The 26414-nt window shown below is 37.8% G+C and overlaps 1 protein-coding gene across 2 annotated transcripts in view; it reads left to right on the plus strand.

Annotated features, from left to right (window-relative positions):
• Nucleotides 1–18039, plus strand: part of LOC128224000 (uncharacterized) — a 125104-nt gene extending 107065 nt beyond the window's left edge. For both annotated transcript variants that reach the window (XM_052933568.1, XM_052933567.1), the window contains exon 2: nucleotides 15343–18039. In XM_052933568.1, the coding sequence (XP_052789528.1) occupies nucleotides 15346–16782 (1437 nt within the window). In that variant the 5' untranslated portion in view covers nucleotides 15343–15345 and the 3' untranslated portion in view covers nucleotides 16783–18039. The remainder of the gene's footprint in view (nucleotides 1–15342) is intronic.
• The last annotated feature ends 8375 nt before the right edge of the window (nucleotides 18040–26414 follow it).

The following is a 26414-nucleotide window of genomic DNA, read 5'->3' on the forward strand; positions in this document are numbered from 1 at the left end:
AGTGTTATCCATGGTCGACGTTTAGAGATCGTTGGATTTGATGAATAAAATGTTATCCATGGTTGATGTTTGAGAGCGTTGGTCGATGCTTGTGAGTGTTGGTATTGATAAATTTAGTGTTATCCATGGCCGATGTTTGAAAGTTTTTGTGTTGTTGAATAAAGTGTTAACCATGGCCGATGTTTGAAAGTGTTTGTGTTGTTGAATAAAGTTTTACCCATAGCCGATGTTTGAGAGTGTTAGTGTTGATGAATAAAGTGTTATCTTTGGTCAATGTTTGAAAGTGTTGGTGTTGTTGAATAAAGTGTAATGTTTGAGAGTGTTGGTGTTGATGAATAAAGTGTTATCTATGGTCAATGTTTAAAAGTGTTGGTGTTGTTGAATAAAGTGTTACCCATTGCCGTTGTTTATGAGTGTTGATGTTAATGAATAAAGTGTTATCCATTGTCGATGTTTGAGGGTGTTGGTGTTTTTTGAATAAAATGTTAACCATGGCCGATGTTTGAGAGTGAATGTGTTGATGAATAAAGTGTTATTTATGGTCGATGTTTGAGAATGTTGGTGTTGATGAATCAAGTGTTATCCATGGCCGATGTTTGAGAGGGTGTTTGTTGTTGAATAAAGTGTTATCCATGGCAGATGTTTGAGAGTGCTGGTGTCGTTGAAATAGTGTTTCCCATGGTCGATTTTGAGAGTGTTGGTGTTGTTGAATAAAGAGTTATCCATTGTAAATTTTCGAGAGTGTTGGTGTTCATGAATAAAGTATTATCCATATTTGAGAGTGTTAGTGTTGGTGAATAATGTGTTATCCATGGCCGATGTTTGAGAGTGTTGGTGTTGATGAATAAAGTGTTATCCATGGCCGATGTTTCAGAGTGTTGGTGTTGTTGAATAAAGTGTTACCCATGGTCGATGATTGATAGTGTTGGTGTTAATTAATAAAGTATTATCCATGATCGATTTTTGAGAATGTTGGTGTTGATGAATAAAGTGTTATCCATGGTCGGTGTTTGAGAGTGATGGTGTTGATGAAATAGTTTTATCCATGGTGTATATTGGGGGCGTTGGTGTCGATAAAATAGAGTAATCCATGGTCGATGTTAATGAATATTGATGTCGATGAAAAGAGTTATACATGGTGTATGTTGAGACCGTTGGTGTCGATGAAACAGTGTTAACCATGGCCAGTGTTGAGAGTGTTGGTTTAGATGAAAATGTGTTACCCATGACCAGTGTTGAGAGTTTGGTGATGATGAAAAAGTGTTGCTTTTACATTTTTATTTTCAACATAAATCAGATTTACATAATATATCAAAACGCATGTACACAAGCACGTACGCACGTACGCACACAAACACACGCGCACACACACCCGCACACACACACGCACGCACGCACACACGCACGCACGCACGCGCACACATACACACACACACGCACACACAGATGTCCCTTTTTTGTTAAAAAATATTTTATTTATATGAGTAAAAAACAATTATAAGATATGCATTGTTTAGACTATATGTGGCTCTTTTTTCGATATATACATTAGTTGTTTAGAATATCGAGTACTTCCCTTTTATTTCTGTTGGTTTCATACTTATCATTATTTAATGCTATTTTGCCGGTCTATTCTGATTCTTTATTTTAGATGATGCAAAAATTCATCGAAAGATAATTGTCTGTCATAACATTTTGTTGAATTGATATTAAATTTCATTAAGCTAATGAAAAAAATACAGATATTACTGTATTTGCGTTTTTGACTAATCCCGATAGGGCTTCGTGTTTGTATATTGTTATATTTATTGATGTCCATGTAATAAAGTTGTTTAATTTATTAAATAACTGTTGAGGTTTTTAACACACCCAATTTAATTTTTTAAATGATTCAACATTTGAGTTGCAAAGTGCACACAGACTGAAATCGACTAATTTGACTTTAAACAGAAATTTGTTGGTCGATGATAGTCTCATAAGGAATTTGTAGTTGAAACAACGCAATGTTGTATCTTTCGTTGATTTGTAAATGTTACTATATATAGATTTTCATTCCTGATGTTCACTAATATCCAGAGTTTCTTTTCATTTTGCTTCTGAAATCGGTTGGAGAATATTTTGCAACAAATTTGAATACAAAACTAAGTTTGTTAGTATTGATGTTACAACTTTTTCTTTAAATTGTTGGGTATCAGTGAGAATAATCCCATCTGAAATCAGCTGTGTCTTTACATGTAATGGAATTGATCGAACGAGTGTTTGATAATTTATAAAATCTGTAAATTCCTTATATTGCATAGGTGAAAGATATATCTATAAAAAAGTGTTACCCATGGAAGTGTTGAGAGGTTTGGTGATGATGAAAAGGTGTTACGCATGGTCGTTGTTTGAGAGTGTCGATATCGATAAAAAGTGTTAACCATGGTCAGTGTTGAGAGGGTTGGTGATGATGAAAAAATGATACTCATTGTCGTTGTTTGAGAGTGTCGATATCGATAAAAGGTGTTAACCATGGTCAGTGTTGATAGGGTTGGTGATGATGAAAAAGTGATACTCATGGTCGTTGTTTGAGAGTGTCGATATCGATAAAAAGTGTTAACCATGGTCAGTGTTGAGAGGGTTGGTGATGATGAAAAAATGATACTCATTGTCGTTGTTTGAGAGTGTCGATATCGATAAAAGGTGTTAACCATGGTCAGTGTTGATAGGGTTGGTGATGATGAAAAAGTGTTACCCATGGTCATTGTTTGAGAGTGTCGATATCGATAAAAAGTGTTAACCATGGTCAGTGTTGAGAGGGTTGGTGATGATGAAAAAATGATACTCATTGTCGTTGTTTGAGAGTGTCGATATCGATAAAAGGTGTTAACCATGGTCAGTGTTGATAGGGTTGGTGAAGATGAAAAAGTGATACTCATGGTCGTTGTTTGAGAGTGTCGATATCGATAAAAAGTGTTAACCATGGTCAGTGTTGAGAGGTTTGGTGAAGATGAAAAAGTGATACTCATGGTCGTTGTTTGAGAGTGTCGATATCGATAAAAAGTGTTAACCATGGTCAGTGTTGAGAGGTTTGGTGAAGATGAAAAAGTGATACTCATGGTCGTTGTTTGAGAGTGTCGATATCGATAAAAAGTGTTAACCATGGTCAGTGTTGAGAGGGTTGGTGATGATGAAAAAATGATACTCATTGTCGTTGTTTGAGAGTGTCGATATCGATAAAAAGTGTTAACCATGGTTAGTGTTGAGAGGGTTGGTGATGATGAAAAAGTGATACTCATGGTCGTTGTTTGAGAGTGTCGATATCGATAAAAAGTGTTAACCATGGTCAGTGTTGAGAGGGTTGGTGATGATGAAAAAATGATACTCATTGTCGTTGTTTGAGAGTGTCGATATCGATAAAAAGTGTTAACCATGGTTAGTGTTGAGATGTTTGGTGATGATGAAAAAATGATACTCATTGTCGTTGTTTGAGAGTGTCGATATCGATAAAAAGTGTTAACCATGGTCAGTGTTGAGAGGTTTGGTGATGATGAAAAAATGATACTCATGGTCGTTGTTTGAGAGTGTCGATATCGATAAAAAGTGTTAACCATGGTCAGTGTTGAGAGGGTTGGTGATGATGAAAAAGTGATACTCATGGTCGTTGTTTGAGAGTGTCGATATCGATAAAAAGTGTTAACCATGGTCAGTGTTGAGAGGGTTGGTGATGATGAAAAAATGATACTCATTGTCGTTGTTTGAGAGTGTCGATATCGATAAAAGGTGTTAACCATGGTTAGTGTTGATAGGGTTGGTGAAGATGAAAAAATGATACTCATTGTCGTTGTTTGAGAGTGTCGATATCGATAAAAAGTGTTAACCATGGTCAGTGTTGAGAGGGTTGGTGATGATGAAAAAATGATACTCATTGTCGTTGTTTGAGAGTGTCGATATCGATAAAAAGTGTTAACCATGGTCAGTGTTGAGATGTTTGGTGATGATGAAAAAGTGATACTCATGGTCATTGTTTGAGAGTGTCGATATCGATAAAAAGTGTTAACCATGGTCAGTGTTGAGATGTTTGGTGATGATGAAAAAGTGATACTCATGGTCGTTGTTTGAGAGTGTCGATATCGATAAAAAGTGTTAACCATGGTCAGTGTTGAGATGTTTGGTGAAGATGAAAAAGTGATACTCATGGTCATTGTTTGAGAGTGTCGATATCGATAAAAAGTGTTAACCATGGTCAGTGTTGATAGGGTTGGTGAAGATGAAAAAGTGATACTCATGGTCGTTGTTTGAGAGTGTCGATATCGATAAAAAGTGTTAACCATGGTCAGTGTTGAGATGTTTGGTGATGATGAAAAAGTGTTACCCATGGTCATTGTTTGAGAGTGTCGATATCGATAAAAAGTGTTAACCATGGTCAGTGTTGAGAGGGTTGGTGATGATAAAAAAATGATACAAATTGTCGTTGTTTGAGAGTGTCGATATCGATAAAAGGTGTTAACCATGGTCAGTGTTGAGAGGGTTGGTGATGATAAAAAAATGATACAAATTGTCGTTGTTTGAGAGTGTCGATATCGATAAAAGGTGTTAACCATGGTCAGTGTTGAGAGGGTTGGTGATGATAAAAAAATGATACAAATTGTCGTTGTTTGAGAGTGTCGATATCGATAAAAGGTGTTAACCATGGTCAGTGTTGAGAGGGTTGGTGATGATAAAAAAATGATACTCATTGTCGTTGTTTGAGAGTGTCGATATCGATAAAAAGTGTTAACCATGGTTAGTGTTGAGATGTTTGGTGATGATGAAAAAGTGTTACCCATGGTCATTGTTTGAGAGTGTCGATATCGATCAAAAGTGTTAATCTTGGTCAGTGTTGAGAGGGTTGGTGATGATGAAAAAATGATACTCATTGTCGTTGTTTGAGAGTGTCGATATCGATAAAAGGTGTTAACCATGGTCAGTGTTGAGAGGTTTGGTGAAGATGAAAAAGTGATACTCATGGTCGTTGTTTGAGAGTGTCGATATCGATAAAAAGTGTTAACCATGGTCAGTGTTGAGAGGGTTGGTGATGATGAAAAAGTGATACTCATGGTCGTTGTTTGAGAGTGTCGATATCGATAAAAAGTGTTAACCATGGTCAGTGTTGAGATGTTTGGTGATGATGAAAAAGTGATACTCATGGTCGTTGTTTGAGAGTGTCGATATCGATAAAAAGTGTTAACCATGGTCAGTGTTGAGAGGTTTGGTGAAGATGAAAAAGTGATACTCATGGTCGTTGTTTGAGAGTGTCGATATCGATAAAAAGTGTTAACCATGGTCAGTGTTGATAGGGTTGGTGATGATGAAAAAGTGATACTCATGGTCGTTGTTTGAGAGTGTCGATATCGATAAAAAGTGTTAACCATGGTCAGTGTTGATAGGGTTGGTGAAGATGAAAAAGTGATACTCATGGTCGTTGTTTGAGAGTGTCGATATCGATAAAAAGTGTTAACCATGGTCAGTGTTGATAGGGTTGGTGAAGATGAAAAAATGATACTCATGGTCGTTGTTTGAGAGTGTCGATATCGATAAAAAGTGTTAACCATGGTTAGTGTTGAGAGGGTTGGTGAAGATGAAAAAATGATACTCATTGTCGTTGTTTGAGAGTGTCGATATCGATAAAAGGTGTTAACCATGGTTAGTGTTGATAGGGTTGGTGAAGATGAAAAAATGATACTCATGGTCGTTGTTTGAGAGTGTCGATATCGATAAAAGGTGTTAACCATGGTTAGTGTTGATAGGGTTGGTGAAGATGAAAAAATGATACTCATTGTCGTTGTTTGAGAGTGTCGATATCGATAAAAAGGTGTTAACCATGGTTAGTGTTGATAGGGTTGGTGAAGATGAAAAAATGATACTCATGGTCGTTGTTTGAGAGTGTCGATATCGATAATAGGTGTTAACCATGGTCAGTGTTGAGATGTTTGGTGATGATGAAAAAGTGATACTCATGGTCGTTGTTTGAGAGTGTCGATATCGATAAAAAGTGTTAACCATGGTTAGTGTTGAGAGGGTTGGTGATGATGAAAAAGTGATACTCATGGTCGTTGTTTGAGAGTGTCGATATCGATAAAAAGTGTTAACCATGGTTAGTGTTGAGATGTTTGGTGATGATGAAAAAGTGTTACCCATGGTCGTTATTTGAGATTCTTGTTGCTAGAGAGAATAGCTTAGCAGGATCATGATATACAGAATCCCTATCCGCTGTGTGAAACATTCATGTTTCGTACTTCAGGGCTTACACTTTAGTATTCATAACATAAACTCTAGGCAAACTCAAAACAAAGTTAAAACGCACAATACAAAATGGCCCTTGAAATATTAGGCAAAATCACTTTGATCGCTCTCTTATTTGAGAATGATTTGTCAATATCTACCAAACTTGATAACAATGTTAGGTGGCAGTATATCTCGACCGCGTTTGATAAACAACAGTTTAATACAGTTGACAGCCATGCCTTTTCGCACAATATTTTAGCATTTTCGATTTAAAAATAGGACGTTCTGAGCGGGCGACATAATCAATTTTAAGTTGTTTTGTGTAATTGAATTAACCTTGTTGTTTGTGTTGCAGTGCTTAGTCACATAATTTGTCTTCATGTACTTTGAGACAATTAGAAATATTGTTATGATCGGATGAAATAAACATTATTATCTTATCTCTATGCTTTATTTCGACGTGTGTTTGAATCCAAGCCTAGTAAGTTTAATGTGAAGTATTAAAAAGACGGTGGGCTTATGGTGGTCATATTTACACAGTTTTAAATGCAACGAATCTTTAATATACTGTTATCTATTTTTTCTTGATCATTTCCAAAATGGCTTGACATAGTTTCATTTCGTATTGTATCAGTCTGCTAATACATAAGCCACAATATTGCGCGTTTAGGGAACTTTTTAACATTTGGATATTCATTTTGTTCCCTAAATGCCACAAGTCAACTGAGCAATACCAATGTTAAATATATTCTTCATCTATTACTCCACAATACTTAACACTTCACTGTTAAATTAAAACACAAAAGTTACGCTTTAATCATTTTAGCCAATACCTTTTACTAATTACACTTAAGTGTGAGACACAAATACTTAGTTTTAATTTTAATCGACTTTTGTCAATAAAACATCGCCATTTTGAAACCATCTAGCAGCCCGTTATCTTTCCGCTCATTTTTGGCTAGGAAAACAACAAGTAGGTTATGGACGCGTAGATTCGCCATATACAAATTCGTCAAAGGCTCTGAAGCGGCTGTTTATATGGACTACAAATACATATACTCGTTAAATTATTTGTATAACATTTTGTTGATGGTGCAGTAATAATTCTTAACAATCGTGAGAGCACATACTGACGCAAATACACGATGGTGATTGTGATGTGTAAGGATTCAACATTACTTTTACCAAAAATACTTTTGAATAGGTGAACTTCAAGATATTGAAAGGACTGTACGACTTCAATAGGTCGGTATTTTATTAAAAACTATGTGGGTGCACCTTCCTCGTTCGATTAACATTACTTTTTTATTATACCACATATTGTTTTATAAATAACCGACCTATTGAAGTTGTGCAGTCCTTTAAATATCTAGAACATTTATTTGAACAGCACAGCACGCTTCACACTCGCAAACTCGTTTATAATTAATAATAAAACAGACTTAATACCAATCTTAGAAACAAAATTAATTATTCAGCTTATAAACTGCACTAATACTACATGTAAATGGAAATCACAAAATTAAAGACATCAAACTTATCCATAACAAATACAGCAGACAAAAAAAAATATTTAAAAATACTGTCACTTATATAAAATGGGATTTTTTCGATGCAAATACATAGAGAAATAATATTTATTAAGTACTGGTCTAAATTCTTAAAGAGTAACCCAAACTCTTCATTATTCAAATCGTATTTTTGGACGATGAATCAATAAATAAAGCCAACTGGGCATTCCATTTAAAAACATTCTATAAGAATGTGTAATAAATGGCATATGGGTTAATTAAACAGTTATTCTAAATAACACGGCGATTATTTAAAAAAATAGTTATTAACAATATTGATAAGGAAGATTAAACAACTCGAGTGAACTTGAATTATATTATCTTATTAAGCACGACTTTGAACTTGAAAAACAAAAGAATTTAACCTACAAGATTTAGAACTAGTTCTCACACACTACAAAAATTAACTTTGAGATAAAAAAATAATAACAATATACAAAGAACACAGAGTTTACAAACTGAAATATAAACCTAGTAGAAAAAGAAATCCATTTTCCTTTAGTATGTCCTAAAATCCGGTATATACGTAAACAATTGTTCGAACCTTACTATTGCCACTGGCCCAATATAAATAAGTTGACACAAGTATAATGCGAAGAAATTAATAACACAACCATTATATTTAAACATGTGGTATGCATTAGAAATGATTGCAGCATACCATACAGTCGGTATAACCGCAGTCGGAATGTCATTCATGATTTTAAGTATTTTTCATTTATAGCAGGTTGACTGTATATTATAACACGTGGGTGTCAGGTCATTATGTAAATACACAAACACTAATTCGTTCAGTCTATGTAATAGTTAGATGACATGAAGTAAGTGATATTCTTATGATTAAGAATGGGCGGAGTTAGCCGCAAAGCGAATCATTAAAATACTACATTAGGTCAACTATGTTTCAGACAATCAACAAGCTATGGGTAGAACTGTTTATTGTTCATAAACAAAGTTTGTATTTGACAAAATAAATTCAACGTACCAACTTTTGCCAAAAACTTTAACCGATAACATACTTATAACGACAGATGCATTCCAACAGATAATGAGTGTAGAAATGGACACTCGTGAGAAAAAAAAATGTTTAAGAACAGGTAGAACATGAGCCAATGTATCCAGGGAGTCAAAATATAACATCTAAGACATGACAAAACATTGGACAATATATAACATAGGACAAGACAGAATATGAAATAGATAAGAACACGAGGCAATCAGAGAATGTGACAAGAATCACAAGATAGAACATGAGAAAAGACAAACCATGCAACAATTCAACATATGAGACAAGACAAAACATGTAGAATGTCAGAACATGGTACATTATTTATTTTTTGTGCTGGTTATTTTTTTTTTTCATATAAAATTCAATTGTGATTGAATGCAGAAGTATAATGGTAAGTTGCTAACACAGGTACAATACGGGGACAACCCCAGTAGCGGAACATGGTAAGTTGCTTACACAGGTACAATACGAGGACAATCCCAGTAGCCGAACATGGTAAGTTGCTAACACAGGTACAACACGAGACATTCAGACTAACCGAACATGGTAGGTTGCTAACACAGGTACAATACTGGAACATTCACAGTAGTTGAAAATGGAAATTGCTAACACAGGTAAAATACGGGGACAATCCTAGTAGCCGAACGTGGTAAGTTGCTAACACAGGTGCAATACGGGAACAATCAGAAGAGCTGAACATGGTAAGTTGCAAACACAGGTACAATACGGGGACAATCCCAGTAGCCGAACATGGTAAGTTGCAAACACAGGTACAATACGGGGACAATCCCAGTAGCCGAACATGGTAAGTTGCTAACACAGGTACAATACTGGGACAATCCCAGTAGCCGAATATGGTAAGTTGCTAAAACAGGTACAATAAGGAGACAATCCCAGTAGCCGAACATGGTAAGTTACAAACACAGGTACAATACGGGGACAATCCCAGTAGCCGAACATGGTAAGTTGCTCACACAGATACAATAACGGGACAATCCCAGTAGCCGAATATGGTAAGTTGCAAACACAGGTACAATAAGGGGACAGACCCTGTAACCCAACATGGTAAGTTACAAACACAGGTGCAATACGGGGACAATCCCAGTAGCCGAACATGGTAAGTTGCTAACACAGGCCTAATACGGGGACAATCCCAGTAGCCGAACATGGTAAGTTGCTAACACAGGTACAATAATGGAACAATCCCAGTAGCCGAACACGGTAAGTTGCTAACACAGGTACAATACGGGTATAGTCCCAGTAGCCAAACATGGTAAGTTGCTAACACAGGTACAATACGGGGACAATCCAAGTAGCCGAACATGGTAAGTTGCTAACACAGGTACAATACGGGGACAATCCAAGTAGCCGAACATGGTAAGTTGCAAACACAGGTACAATACGGGGACAATCTCATCAGACGAACATGGTAAGTTACAAACACAGGTACAATACGGGGACAATCCCAGTAGCGGAACATGGTATGTTGCTAACATAGGTACAATAAGGGGACAATCCCGGTAGCCGAACATGGTAAGTTGCAAACACAGGTACAATAAGGGGACAATCCCAGTAGCCGAACATGGTAAGTTACAAACACGAGTACAATACTGGGACAACCCCAGTAGCCGAACATGGTAAGTTGCTAACACAGGTACAATACGGAGACAATCCCAGTAGCCAAACATGGTAAGTTACAAACACGGGTACAATACTGGGACAATCCCATTGGCCGAATATGGTAAGTTGCTAACACAGGTACAATACGGGGACAATCCCAGTAGCCGAATATAGTAAGTTTCTTACACAGGTACAATACGGGGACAATCCCAGTAGCCGAACATGGTAAGTTGCTAACACAGGTACAATGCGGGGACAATCCCAGTAGCCGAACATGGTAAGTTGCTTACACAGGTACAATACGGGGACAATCCCAGTAGCCGAATATGGTAAGTTGCTAACACAGGTACAATACGGGGACAATCTCAGTAGCCGAATATGGTAAGTTACAAACACGGGTACAATACTGGGACAATCCCAGTAGCCGAACATGGTAATGTGCTAATACAGGTACAATACTGGGACAATCCCAGTAGCCGAACATGGTAAGTCGCTAACACAGGTACAATACGGGGACAATCCAAGTAGCCGAACATGGTAAGTTGCAAACACAGGTACAATACGGGGACAATCTCATCAGACGAACATGGTAAGTTACAAACACAGGTACAATACGGGGACAATCCCAGTAGCCGAACATGGTATGTTGCTAACATAGGTACAATAAGGGGACAATCCCGGTACCCGAACATGGTAAGTTCCAAACAGGTACAATAAGTGGACAATCCCAGAAGCCGAACATGGTAAGTTACAAACACGAGTACAATACAGGGACAACCCCAGTAGCAGAACATGGTAAGTTGCTAACACAGGTACAATACGGAGACAATCCCAGTAGCCCAACATGGTAAGTTACAAACACGGGTACAATACTGGGACAATCCCAGTAGCCGAATATGATAAGTTGCTAACACAGGTACAATACGGGGACAATCCCAGTAGCCGAATATAGTAAGTTGCTTACAGAGGTACAATACGGGGACAATCCCAGTAGCCGAACATGGTAAGTTATTTACACAGGTACAATACGGGGACAATCCCAGTACCCCAACATGGTAAGTTGCAAACACAGGTACAATACTGGGACAATCCCAGTAGCCGAACATGGTAAGTTGCTAACACAGGTACAATACGGGGACAATCCAAGTAGCCGAACATGGTAAGTTGCAAACACAGGTACAATACGGGGACAATCTCATCAGACGAACATGGTAAGTTACAAACACAGGTACAATACGGGGACAATCCCAGTAGCCGAACATGGTATGTTGCTAACATAGGTACAATAAGGGGACAATCCCGGTACCCGAACATGGTAAGTTGCAAACACAGGTACAATAAGTGGACAATCCCAGAAGCCGAACATGGTAAGTTACAAACACGAGTACAATACAGGGACAACCCCAGTAGCCGAACATGGTAAGTTGCTAACACAGGTACAATACGGAGACAATCCCAGTAGCCCAACATGGTAAGTTACAAACACGGGTACAATACTGGGACAATCCCAGTAGCCGAATATGATAAGTTGCTAACACAGGTACAATACGGGGACAATCCCAGTAGCCGAATATAGTAAGTTGCTTACAGAGGTACAATACGGGGACAATCCCAGTAGCCGAACATGGTAAGTTATTTACACAGGTACAATACGGGGACAATCCCAGTACCCCAACATGGTAAGTTGCAAACACAGGTACAATTCGGGGACAATCTCAGTAGCCGACTATGGTAAGTTACAAACACAGATACAATAAGGGGACAATTCCAGTAGCCGAACATGGTAAGCTGCAAACACGTGTACAATAAGGGGACAATCCCAGTAGCCGAATATGGTAAGTTGCTAACACAGGTACAATAAGGGAACAATCACAGTAGCCGAACATGGTAAGTTACAAACACGGGTACAATACGGGGACAATCCCAGTAGCCCAACATGGTAAGGTACAAACACGGGTACAATACTGGGACAATCCCAGTAGCCAAACATGGTAAGTTGCTAACACAGGTACAATACGGGGACAATCCCTGTAGCCGAACATGGTAAGTTAAAAACACGAGTACAATACGGGGACATTCACAGTAGCCGAATATGGTAAGTTGCTAACACAGGTACCATACTGGGACAATCCCAGTAGCCGAACATGAAAAGTTGCAAACACAGGTACAATACGATGACAAACCCAGTATCCGGACATGGTAAGTTGTTACACAGGTACAATAAAGGTACAGTCCCAGTAGCCGAACATGGTAAGTTGCTAACACAGGTACAATACGGGTACAGTCCCAGTAGCCGAACATGGTAAGTTGCTAACACAGGTGCAATACGGAACCAATCCCAGTTGCCGAACATGGTAAGTTGCTAACACAGGTACAATACGGGGACAATCCAAATAGCCGAACATGGTAAGTTGCTAACACAGGTACAATACGGGGACAATCCCAGTAGCCGAACATGGTAAGTTGCTAACACAGGTACAATACTGGGACAATCCCAGTAGCCGAACATGGTAAGTTGCAAATACAGGTACAATACTGGGACAATCCCAGTAGCCGAATATGGTAAGTTGCTAACACAGGTACAATACGGGGACAATCCCAGTGGCCGAATATGATAATTTGCTTACACAGGTACATTACGGGGACAATCCCAGTAGACGAATATGGTAAGTTGCAAACACAGGTACAATACGGAGACAATCCCAGTAGCCAAACATGGCAAGTTTTAACACGGGTACAATACTGGGACAATCCCAGTAGCCGAACATGGTAAGTTACAAACACAGGTACAATACGGGGACAATCCCAGTAGCCGAACATGGTAAGTTGCAAACACAGGTACAATAAGGGGACAGTCCCTGTAACCCAACATGGTAAGTTACAAACACAGGTGCAATACGGGGACAATCCCAGTAGCCGAACATAGTAAGTTGCTAACACAGGCCTAATACGGGGACAATCCAAGTAGCCGAACATGGTAAGTTGCTAACACAGGTACAATAAGGGAACAATCCCAGTAGCCGAACACGGTAAGTTGCTAACACAGGTACAATACGGGTATAGTCCCAGTAGCCGAACATGGTAAGTTGCTAACACAGGTACAATACGGGGACAATCCAAGTAGCCGAACATGGTAAGTTGCTAACACAGGTACAATACGGGGACAATCCAAGTAGCCGAACATGGTAAGTTGCAAACACAGGTACAATACGGGGACAATCTCATCAGACGAACATGGTAAGTTACAAACACAGGTACAATACGGGGACAATCCCGGTAGCCGAACATGGTATGTTGCTAACATAGGTACAATACGGGGACAATCCCGGTAGCCGAACATGGTAAGTTGCAAACACAGGTACAATAAAGGGACAATCCCAGTAGCCGAACATGGTAAATTACAAACACGAGTACAATACTTGGACAATCCCAGTAGCCGAACATGGTAATTTGCTAACACAGGTACAATACGGAGACAATCCCAGTAGCCAAACATGGTAAGTTACAAACACGGGTACAATACTGGGACAATCCCAGTATCCGAATATGGTAAGTTGCTAACACAGGTACAATACGGGGACAATCCCAGTAGCCGAATATAGTAAGTTGCTTACACAGGTACAATACGGGGACAATCCCAGTAGCCGAACATGGTAAGTTGCTTACACAGGTACAATGCGGGGACAATCCAAGTAGCCGAACATGGTAAGTTGCTTACACAGGTACAATACGGGGACAATCCCATTAGCCGAATATGGTAAGTTGCTTACACAGGTACAATACGGGGACAATCTCAGTAGCCGAATATGGTAAGTTACAAACACGGGTACAATACTGGGACAATCCCAGTAGCCGAACATGGTAATGTGCTAATACAGGTACAATACTGGGACAATCCCAGTAGCCGAACATGGTAAGTTGCTAACACAGGTACAATACGGGGACAATCCAAGTAGCCGAACATGGTAAGTTGCAACACAGGTACAATACGGGGATAATGCCAGTAGCCGAACATGGTATATTGCTAACATAGGTACAATAAGGGGACAATCCCGGTACCCGAACATGGTAAGTTGCAAACACAGGTATAATAAGTGGACAATCCCAGTATCTGAACATGGTTAGTTGCTAACACAGGTACAATACAGGTCGCGTCCCTGTTGCCCTTCATGGTAAGTTGCTAAAACAGGTACAATACGGGTACAGTCCCAGTAGCCAAACATGGTAAGTTGCTAAAACAGGTACCATACGGGTAGATTCCCAGTAGCCGAACATGGTAAGTTGCTAAAGCAGTTACAATACGGGTAAAGCCCAAGTAGCCGAACATGGTTAATTGCTAAGACAGCTACAATACGGGTAGAGTCTCAGTAGCTGAACATGGTAAGTTGCTTACACAGGTACAATACGGCTATATTCCCAGTATCTGAACATGGTTGGTTGCTAACACAGGTACAATACGGAAAGATTCCCAGTAGTCGAACATGGTTAGTTGCTAACACAGGTACAATACGGGTAGATTCCCGGTAGCCGACCATGGTTAGTTGCTTACACAGGTACCATAAGGGTACAACCTCAGTAGCCGAATAGTATTAGTTGCTAACACAGGTACAATACAGGAACAGTCCCAGTAACCGAAGCAGGTAAGTAACTAACACAGGCACAAAACGGGTACAATCTTAGTATCCGAACATGGTAAGTGGCGTACAGAAGTACATATGTACTATAATTAAGAGTAGAACTCGTTGCACATGTTTTTGTTTGTTTACTGTTGTTGTTATATTTAGACTTCAATATGAAACTTAAATCATAAAACCAATTTTAATAAAAAAAAATAAAAACCATCGTATCAATCTTTATAAAATGCAAATTATGACAGCACCATTCGCATGTTTTCAGACCATGGACCGTGACCCAGGAGGCCAGCATGTGATGTCCTTAAGACTGTCCAGAGTTCTGAGGGACATCGGCGTGACCAAACAGATGGTGACTCGGAGGAGGAGGTCATCCCTGTTTATGGAAAAGACTAGAACTGTGTGGAATATAGAACAAAATGAAAAAGACAGGACATATGTCTTCGGTAGCCAATCGGAAGGGACAACGACTCTAGGCATGAAATCAGATACAGATGTTCTAAAATGTTTCAACGGTTTCATTGTGATAAAAGACTGGGCAGACTGGGAGCCAGGGAAGGTGTGTCTTCTGTTAGTAAAGAACGATCGTTCTCCGCCCCAACACTGCTGTATACAAATTGTGAAACGTGACTGTCCACTGCCTGAAGCACTAGACAATGTGAATGCAAAATATGATGTCGAAGAGACTTTGGATGGAAGGGTGCTGTTGAAAAACACTTTCATAGATAGTGTGTTGGAGCAGCAGTATGGTCGGTTATTTAGGAAACAAGGGCCATCGAGAAGTAATAACAAAAATGTAGACATCATAATCGCGTTTAGATACAGTGGACTACTGTTTGAATGCAATTACCTATTCACAAGACCAAAGCCTGGCCACTGGCCGAGACCTGAAATACTCGCGAAGGCACGTCTGTGTGAAACATTCCTCGTCGCACAAGGTCACGCCGAGAGTGATCAGTCAAAACTGGAATGGAGATTCTCTACGTCACTGATTGAAAGATTGCTCATGTTTGATCTCAATATTTTTAAAATACAGGTTTATACATTTCTAAAGATCTTACGAAAGTCTTTCTTCAAACCGTTAGTTGGTGATAGACTGAGCACGTTTCATTTAAAAACCGCTTTTTTGTTCACCCTTGAGACATATCCTCCAGAAATCTGGCAGGAACGTAACCTGCTGCAGTGCGTTATATTCTGCCTTAAAACTCTTCAAAGATGGTTCAACCTTCGGCACTGTCCACATTACACGATCTCGGGAGTGGACCTATTTGTGGGAAAACTGAGAAATTGGGAGTTTCCTCTCCTATCAACAGTTCTGTCTGACATGATAGACAACATCATGGACTACGTCTCCCAGATAGAAATGGACCAGATAGGGGAGAGAATCGTCGACAGATCCAGAGCAGTCAGTACAAGATATCAGAACACATTGGCTACAGTTAGAAAATGCTTTGATGCAAATATGACGGAAATAATCAGTGTTTATTTCTTCTCGACGATTAAAAGAAATAACATTTCCAAAACAAAGAACATTATCATAAAAATTCAGGAGATTCTAAATGAATCGGATATACGGTCAGAATTACAACATGCAGTTAAATGGATGTTGAAAATCAATACATTGCCACCATGGCGGCATCTGCGTGTCTTCACTGGAACCAGCCAATACCACCAGACATTTACCGCCTGTATGAGGCCTCCCTAGACTCTGACCTCACCTCTAGCAGATTGAAGTTGGCATCCATGATGTACTGCAGTGGTCAGTATGAGAGGGCGGAATTGGTGTTGGCCTACACGGAGGGACTGCTGCATGCCGATGTGTGGCAGTTTAGTCGATGTCCAGGAAGGTCGTTACCAGAGCCTTCTGAGAGGTTTCTACAAAAGGCTTATGAGATTCCTGTTTTAGAAGTGCTTAAACGACATGTTGCATGCAGCGTTGTTTTTAATTCATTAGAGGTATGCTGTGTACCCTGGTTCCTAGTATACGAGATGCATAGAACGATTCGTCCTGAAGATTTTCACCACAGAAATCCAATACATGAAAAATGGATTGACCTTGTAGTGATTGACTCCAAACCATTCATGTTCTACCTGCAGTATCTCACATTCAGACAACTTGGAGAAGAAGAGAGAAAACTGGAAGCACTAGACAAGTTATTTAATTATGTTTGTTTTCAGAGTCGAGGGAGTGGACATATAGAGACAGCCCTCCATGTACTTGGTCACTGCTATGAACTAGAGAACCAATATGATTTGGCATGGACATGCTATAGAAAATCCCTCAAACTCTTCCCCTATAACAACGCAGCTAGATGGCATATCATGAGACTCCTCCAGCAGTCATAAAGAATAGATTAGAAGTACATAGCATATCATCCAAAATATGTTATCTTCGATAATCCAAATTACATTTATCAAAGGGTTGTCATCTCTATTGCTACGCAAGTGCAATTGGTGACATAATAACAATTAAACAAACTTCAAGATGTTTCATCGATAACAATTATTTGTTTCGGACATTACATCTTTAGTCGAAAACATACAAATGCATATACATATATTGAACTGTTTTGTAATTATTCCTAATGAATTGACTTGCCCCTAATATTTAATACAGGAACAGGAAAATTGTTTTTAAGAATTCATATAAAGCAGATTCAAGTCTGACTCTGAATATATTCAGACAAATACATTTCAATTTAGAGAAAGTCTCCGTAATTGTTTGCATTGCTTTTTATATACATTTTCTATATTCAAAACAATAAAACATTTGAGTGAAACTAACTAGATCAACAACTACCAATACTCTGTAAATGAACGAAATTCTCAATACAATGCTTTATTTTGTCATTGAAATCCAATCTTGGTGCCTGTAAAAAAATGTTTGTTTGTTTAAACACATTTTTTTTCAATATATGTATCAATATCAGCTTGCAACAGTATTTGTGATATATGATACGATTTTATAAATGATGTATTGTAACGGAATAAAAACAAAAAAGCAGAGCTTATTATCTCCCTCTTCGAGAATAATCTGCATTCAAATATTAATTGATTCCTGTTTTACCACCGTTGGTGCATGAATGAAGAGTTATCGTTTACGGATTTAAGATGAAGTATCCAATTTCCAGTTGTATTCTAAAAATGGTGAAAAGTGGAAAATGAAAGATAAAATAAACAGGTGAATGTGTCTACAATCATTGCCTATGGAACGAGAAAGTACAAGTATATACATGTAATAATATCATAAATTATATAAAATCAAATAACAAAGAAATTGCTCTGTTTAAAATAACTCAAAATAGCCCATCTCATGTCCGATGTCAGTTCAAAAAAGAACAAAAACTACATATTGACAGAAAATGTCTCAAGGCAGACAATGAGACAAAGCAAACCATGAGACGAGACGAGCATGAGACAAGACAAACCATGAGATTAAGCGAACCATGAGACAAATCAAACCATGAGACGAGACAAACCATGGGACGAGACAGACAATGAGACAAAGCAAACCATAAGACAAGACAGACAATGAGACGAGACAGATAATGAGACAAAGCAAACTATGAGACAAGACAATCCATGACACGAGACAGACAATGAGACGAGACAGACAATGAGACAAAGCAAACCATGAGACGAGACAGACAATGAGACGAGACAGACAATGAGACAAAGCAAACCATAAGACGAGACAATCCATTAGACAACGCAAACCATGAGACAAGACAGACAATGAGACAAAGCAAACCATGAGACAAGACAGACCATGAGACGAGACAGACAATGAGACAAAGCAAACCATGAGACGAGAGAGACAATGAGACAAAGCAAACTATGAGACGAGACATACCATGAGACGAGACAGACAATGAGACAAAGCAAACCATGAGACGAGACAAACCATGAGACGAGACAGACAATGAGACAAAGCAAACCATGATACAAGACAAACCATGAGACGAGACAGACAATGAGACATAGCAAACCATGAGACGAGACAAACCATGAGACGAGACAGACAAATTGAATGAGACAAAGCAAACCAGTAGACAAGACAGAACATGAGTGGAGACAGAACATGAGACAAAGCAAACCATGAGACAAGACAGAACATGAGACGAGACAGACAATAAGACAAAACAAACCATGAGACGAGACAGAACATGAGACGAGACAGATCATGAGACAACACGAGATAGGGCACAAAATTGGCCCATAAAATGTAACCTTTGAATATTGTAACACCTATAAGACCATAGTAACAGTGGTTACACTGGTTTATTGTAAGGCGTGTAATTTTCGATGTAACCGATGTAACCGGTTGTAACCAATGTAACCGCGTAACATGCAATTTCAGAAAGAAAAAAAAACAACACTTTTTCATTTTTTTCAAAAACTTTGCTGTAACTCATTGTAACTAATGTAACCGTATAACTCTGATCGTAATACGATTTTTTGTGGTTGAACTTTGACTTTTGTTTTCATTGTTTATAATATGTTATATTTATTTGCCTGTAACCCATGTAACAATAACGTGAGAAGGGTTACAAAATTCGAAGCTCTCATTTTATGGGCCGATTTTTGGCGCTAATTGGACAACACAGAATATGAGACAACAAAGACCATAAGACGAGACAGAAAAAAATGAGACAAGACAGAACATGAGACAACACAGACCATGAAACAAGACAGACAATGAGACAAGACAAAACATGCCATGAGACAACACAGACCATAAGACGAGACAAAAAAAAGAGACAAGACAGAACATGAGACAACACAGAACATGAGACAACGCAGAACTTGAGACAAGACAGAAAATGAGACAAAACAGAACATGAGACAACACAAAACATAAGACAAGATCAAACATGAGGCAACACAAAACATGAGACAACACAGAACATGAGACAATACAGAACATGAGACGACACAGAACATGAGACAAATCAGAACATAAGACAACACAAAACATGAGACAAATCAGAACATAAGACAACACAAAACATGAGACAACACAAAACATAAGACAACACAATGTCTTTGCATATCTGGGTAACGTATGGCACATTATACATATACTTGGATGACGTAATGCACAATAAACATACATACCTTGCTGACGTACTGCACATTAGGCACATACCTGAAAGACTTAAAACACTGAATTGAAGTTCACAAGAACCCCTACCCATACAAGATATCTTTCGCAATGTCTGTAATATGAACTCATATTTACGTATTACTGTACAATACTTAGCCAGGCAAAGAAAGTTACTGTATATGTACATTAATGCATTAACATAATATAACTGTCCATTTATGTATCTGTTTTTACTTTAAAGATTATTTTCATAAAAGATGCATGTTTTTCAACTTGTTTATAATTCATATGATGCTAACGGCTAAACAAAGTTATATAAAACTATTATTTACAGTGATATATGATCATACTTTTAAAGGAACGATGCACTATAATAAATGCATTAACTTCTGCTTATGATATAATCAATTCTTAGGTTTAATGACTTTTGTTTACATTTTTATTGAGTTTATAAATGTCATCCCTTGTCGGTGAGAACACTGTTAAGTAATTTCAAAGGGGAGTAACTGCCGTGTAGTCAACCCTATCGATAAGACCAGACCTTCGAAAGTGTTGTCTGTCGCGCTTCTCTATAAATAAATCACAACAACTGGATAAGCTGTTCAAATGAATTAAACAATTGTTTATGTGTTATCTTCAAGTGTGCTAAGGAATGACAAACTTTTATTTTCTGTCATTTACAATGTTCGTATGTATTTCAAAAAAATGGTGTCATTAATATTTTAACAAAAACAAAGTACGATTAATTTACCCGGCTGAATTCACATAATCCTGAAAAAGAAAATCAAACAAGACAGCCAAAGTTGCAGTATGCCTACTTGACCACATGATCCTAAAACAGCATATTTCGCAGTAACAAATTAAGCACCTCAGAACGCCAAAAATCCACCAGATTGCACCATGGTTTTCAAACATTTTCGAGCCCCCACCCCACCCCAAACCCACCCCAGCTATAAATCACCAAAATTAGAGGTTTAGCTACGTCCCTCATTATTGGTGCGGACAGATTGTTAGTTTGCGTTTCAAAGTTTTCTGTAGCCCGAAGAGAGATCACCCTTACAGGCATGTTGCGGTCGGATCATCCGTTTACTCCCCATACACTGTATTGTTAATGAACAACCTTAATTCATCTGATACAAAAGATGACAATGTCCATGTGCGTTTCACGGCATTTTAAGAGATCACAACAAATACATTGTATTATTAGATATTAAGATAAAATAAAGTGTGGCAAATCATTAGGAGTGTTAAGACGGTTCGAATCTTTAAGAAGTTCATATGTACTAAAATAGTGTCTTTAAGTACACGATTTGCAACAAAGAGTTTAAAGGTTGAATTATCTTCCAGCTTATGTAAGAGTCCTTGTGGGCGATCAGTTTAAGTTTTTGTTGCGAGGGTTTGCTCCGTAATAAAACGAGGGTTTTCATACATTAATTATATTTTTGTCTGCAAGTTTGGTATCAAAGAGTACACTACTTATAATGTTTGTGTTTTCAAATACTTTGCCGTGAAAAATTAAACTTGGCCCAAAAACATGAGCGAGTCCCTTTAAATAGCAAGTTTGTTTATTATGTGATTTTATAAACACTGATATATTTCCACAGCGTAACACCGTGATATTTTTTTTCACACTGTATAGAGTCAAATTGTTACTGTTGGTGTTTATGAGCTATAGCTCATAATGGCGGCTACCTCCACGCCAAAGGCACGGCCTTCGATGTCGATAGCAGTAAAGCGCTTCCATGATCTACCGGCTCCGACTCTTCCGTTGACGACCTTTCCTACCTCGAAAACCGACACGGGAAGGGTCCAGTCAGCTTCCAATGCCAATTATAGCTTAAACTTACACCAAAGCCTTTGATGAAGTCAAAAGCACTGATAGTGCTGAACGGCTTAAGCGATGTTTCCTTCTGTGTGTTATTCAAAACCGATCATATGGATTATAGCATGGCACTAAGGCCTGCCCGTCCACATACCTAACCTACCGACACATCCGCCATCCCACTAATCACTCACCACTCAAAACCAACTCACAACCCAACCCACCCACCATACTGTTGAAGTGTATTCCATGAGTAGCAGAATACAACCGGCATCATAGCAAAAATATGGTATTCAGATTCAATATATACTTTTATTCTAGTGTGTTATTTTATTATGCCCATCAACTTTTAAGAGAGCACAACTGTAGTATAGAAAATCAATTAACAAAGATAGTATATCAAATCATTTACCAATGTACATATTTAGACCAATTAACCGTAACAGCACTGTATGGAAATAAGAATCATTAGAATGTTTATAAGCATATGGCATACAATTATTTTGTATTTACACACATATACAAAGCAATACAGAAGAAAATGACCCAGCTTACCAAGAGGTTGGAGCATGAACGTCAACATGCGTTTGCAAAATCAGAGGTATGAATTAATGGATAATGATATACGATAAATGTTCTTCCATCTTGCATATAATGCTACTGGTTATGTTTCGTCTCCATTTAGCTAATTTTGCTGCTAGATCATCGAAGCCGGAAGGGAGAAAACCGGCCTGAATTGATTATGAATTGTACATCTGAATTTTCTCCCCTGTATTATCTTATTTATAGAATTATGTATCAATGAGGGCAAAACAAGATCTTTAATAAAGAGTTTTACAGTGTATAGGAGTTTACCCCATTCATATCCGTGTTTAATATGTGTGATTTACTGTTACTTACGCAAAATGTTACTTATCATCTCTACATGGACTCAGTTGAATTTGTGGTCTAAACTCAGGCCTAATGAGGGCAAAAGATGAAAGTGGCACTTGGTATTTTAAGGGTAAGCATTAACATTGTACTCTGTAGTTCTAGGTGAAGGGTTGACGAAAGCCTTATCACAACTGAGAAATCCAACAATGAATTAAAAGACACTGAGTTCTTTCTAAGTTACAAATAAGACAAAGTCTATGATAAAAGCGGCACTGGATCTTCTAAAATTGTACTCTGTAGCTCTGCCGTAGTATGTGGGATTATTCCCTTTAAACCAACATTCCTGAAAATCAAAGATGGCCGCTCCTTTGAGGATTCCAATACTGAACTTTGCAAATTTCTCAATGACAACTTACAAGTACGTGAAGTTTAGTTTGAACGCGTTCCCGATCGAGGGTCACTCCGGCGTGCACAGCGTATAGACGGACCGCATTCCATTTTGGCCAAATTCTACTTCTGAGTATACGCCGAAGCGGTTACAAACTGAAGGGCACACACTGAGACGGCATACATGGTCAATTCTCTGAAAAATTAAAAGTCTACCCCGTTATACAACGTCACCTAAAGAATGAAAATAAGAGTTACGACCTGACCGTTCCGGGCACGCGATGTTATCCTCCTAGCCGGGACGCAGCAAGTTTTCGGTTATAAATCAGCAATGGTGTTGACATTTGGAATTCTTCTGCATCAATTTTTATGGGTTAAACTCTAAAATGAATGTCCCTGTGCTCAAATTGAAGAAGCAATTAAACATTTGAAGAATGATAAGGCTAGTATCGAAACTATGGTTTAAATGAACGTATTAATTCTGCATACAATTCCCGAAAAGATGTTTAGGTTAACGTTTTGATATAATTTTTGATAAAGGTTTAATACCACAAAACTGAAACTTTGGTGTGTTCAATCCATTTTTTGTTTAAAAATAAAGGAGATATGTCTAAACCAGCTAACTATAGGCCAATAACTTTACTGCGTTACTTCGGTAAATTAGTTACTCTATTTTCAAATTGCAGACTTCAAAAAAATGTAATTGAACATGATTTTTAAGTGATTGTCAATCTGGTTTTAGATTGGAATATTCAACAGAGACAATGTGATTGTACTTAATATGCTAAATGATAATTTGATTATATGACGAGAATATTTGCATAATTAAATGCATAAAATTTCCATGAAAAAAAACGACATGAAAAATTAGGAAACTTGAGATGTCCTTAGTGTATAACAACGCATTGCGTGGATGTAGTTCTCTAGCACACCGGATAGGTATTTCCGGTGAATTCATCCGTGGTTGAAAACTTCATCTGGCACCTCCCACACTAACTTTGCAAAACAAAATAACCCTTAAAAGACGTCATACTGATGGAACTGATTGACGGATGCAGTGAATACAAATTACTGCGCGTCATTACGCCATAAACATCATCTCACGCGCTTTTTGGTAAAAAAAAATATCTTCCAAATATAACAAAATAATTTTTAAAAGAAGTGATACTGATAAAACTTACTGACGTAAGCAGTGAATAAGAATTACTGCGTGTCATGACGCCAGTTAACATTATCGCACGTGCTGTTTGGTAAAGTGAACAAAAATACACTTTATATGTTTTGTTTTCACAAAAATTACTACTACTACTACTACTACTACTACTACTACTACTGCTGCTACTACTACTACTACTACTACTACTACTACTACTACTACTACTACTACTACTACTACTACTACTACTACTACTACTACTACTACTACTACTACTACTACTTCTACTACTACTACTACTACTACTACTACTACTACTACTACTACTACTACTACTACTACTACTACTTCTACTATTACTACTACTACTACTACTACTACTACTACTACTACTACTACTACTACTACTTCTACTCCTACCACTACTACTACTACTACTACTACTACTACTACTACTACTACTACTACTTCTACTACTACTACTACTACTACTACTGCTACTACTACTTCTACTACTACTACTACTACTACTACTACTACTACTACTACTACTACTACTACTACTACTACTACTACTACTACTACTACTACTACTACTACTACTACTACTACTACTACTACTACTACTACTACTACTACTACTACTACTACTACTACTACTACTACTACTACTACTACTGCTGCTACTACTGCTACTACTACTTCTACTACTACTACTACTACTACTACTACTACTACTACTACTACTACTACTACTGCTGCTACTACTGCTACTACTACTTCTACTACTACTACTACTACTACTACTACTACTACTACTACTACTACTACTACTACTTCTACTACTTCTACTACTACTACTACTACTACTACTACTACTACTACTACTACTACTACTTCTAATACTACTACTACTACTACTACTACTACTACTACTACTACTACTACTACTACTACTACTACTACTACTACTACTACTACTACTTCTACTACTACTACTACTACTTCTACTACTACTACTACTACTACTACTACTACTACTACTTCTACTACTACTACTACTACTACTACTACTACTACTACTACTACTACTACTACTACTACTACTACTACTACTACTACTACTACTACTACTACTACTACTACTACTACTACTACTACTACTACTTCTACTACTTCTATTACCTCTACATCCTATAATTCATCTTAAGGTTTATAATTGCTACCCCAGTGTCAGACACATTGTCAACGCAAAACCTGACACAGGGAGTGTGTATGAAATGGTAATAGTAGACAGACCTTTAAAGGATCCGCGAAAGTTGAAAATGGTTCCAATGTCTCCTCTCGGCAATCCCCTACGTCGAGTCTAGTCTACATGACACCATCTAGCAAACACGTCCCTGAATACACGTCCGTCAACCGTCAAACAACACAAATCCAAGCAAATCAGAAATAAAAAATCAGACAGAAATTAAACATAGTATAAGAAAATGTATTATTATAGAAAACTAAAGAGTCCTTTAAACATTATGTAGATAAATAATTGAATGCTGTTGTTCTCTAAAAAGTAAGGCGCATGATTACCTGTTTATTCAAATTCAAAGTACAAATTACGGCTTTGGGTTTCATTTCAAACCATTCTTTCATTAACATTCAAAACACAAGCCTATCAATTTAATCTCAAAGATGTTTGCGCTTTATTCTAAATCAACCCAATAATCAAATAAGATGCTTTGATTTATCGTAAATATGTATTTTAGTTTATAATTCATATATTATTATATCAGAAGTATAGATGCACCAAGTATTTCATTTTGTATAAATAGTGACAGAAACGGATCGCAACAGATGTCATTGAATTTTAGTTCATTTTGCATTGATATTATAATGAATGCTGCTACAATGCACACTCATCTCACATTATTACAGAACCAACGTTAAGTTTGCTGGATAAACTGTACAGCAATGGACGTGTCTGAACATGTTTCACAC

Source organism: Mya arenaria, chromosome 17 (genome assembly GCF_026914265.1).
Source record: "Mya arenaria isolate MELC-2E11 chromosome 17, ASM2691426v1".
Classification (NCBI taxonomy): domain Eukaryota; kingdom Metazoa; phylum Mollusca; class Bivalvia; order Myida; family Myidae; genus Mya; species Mya arenaria.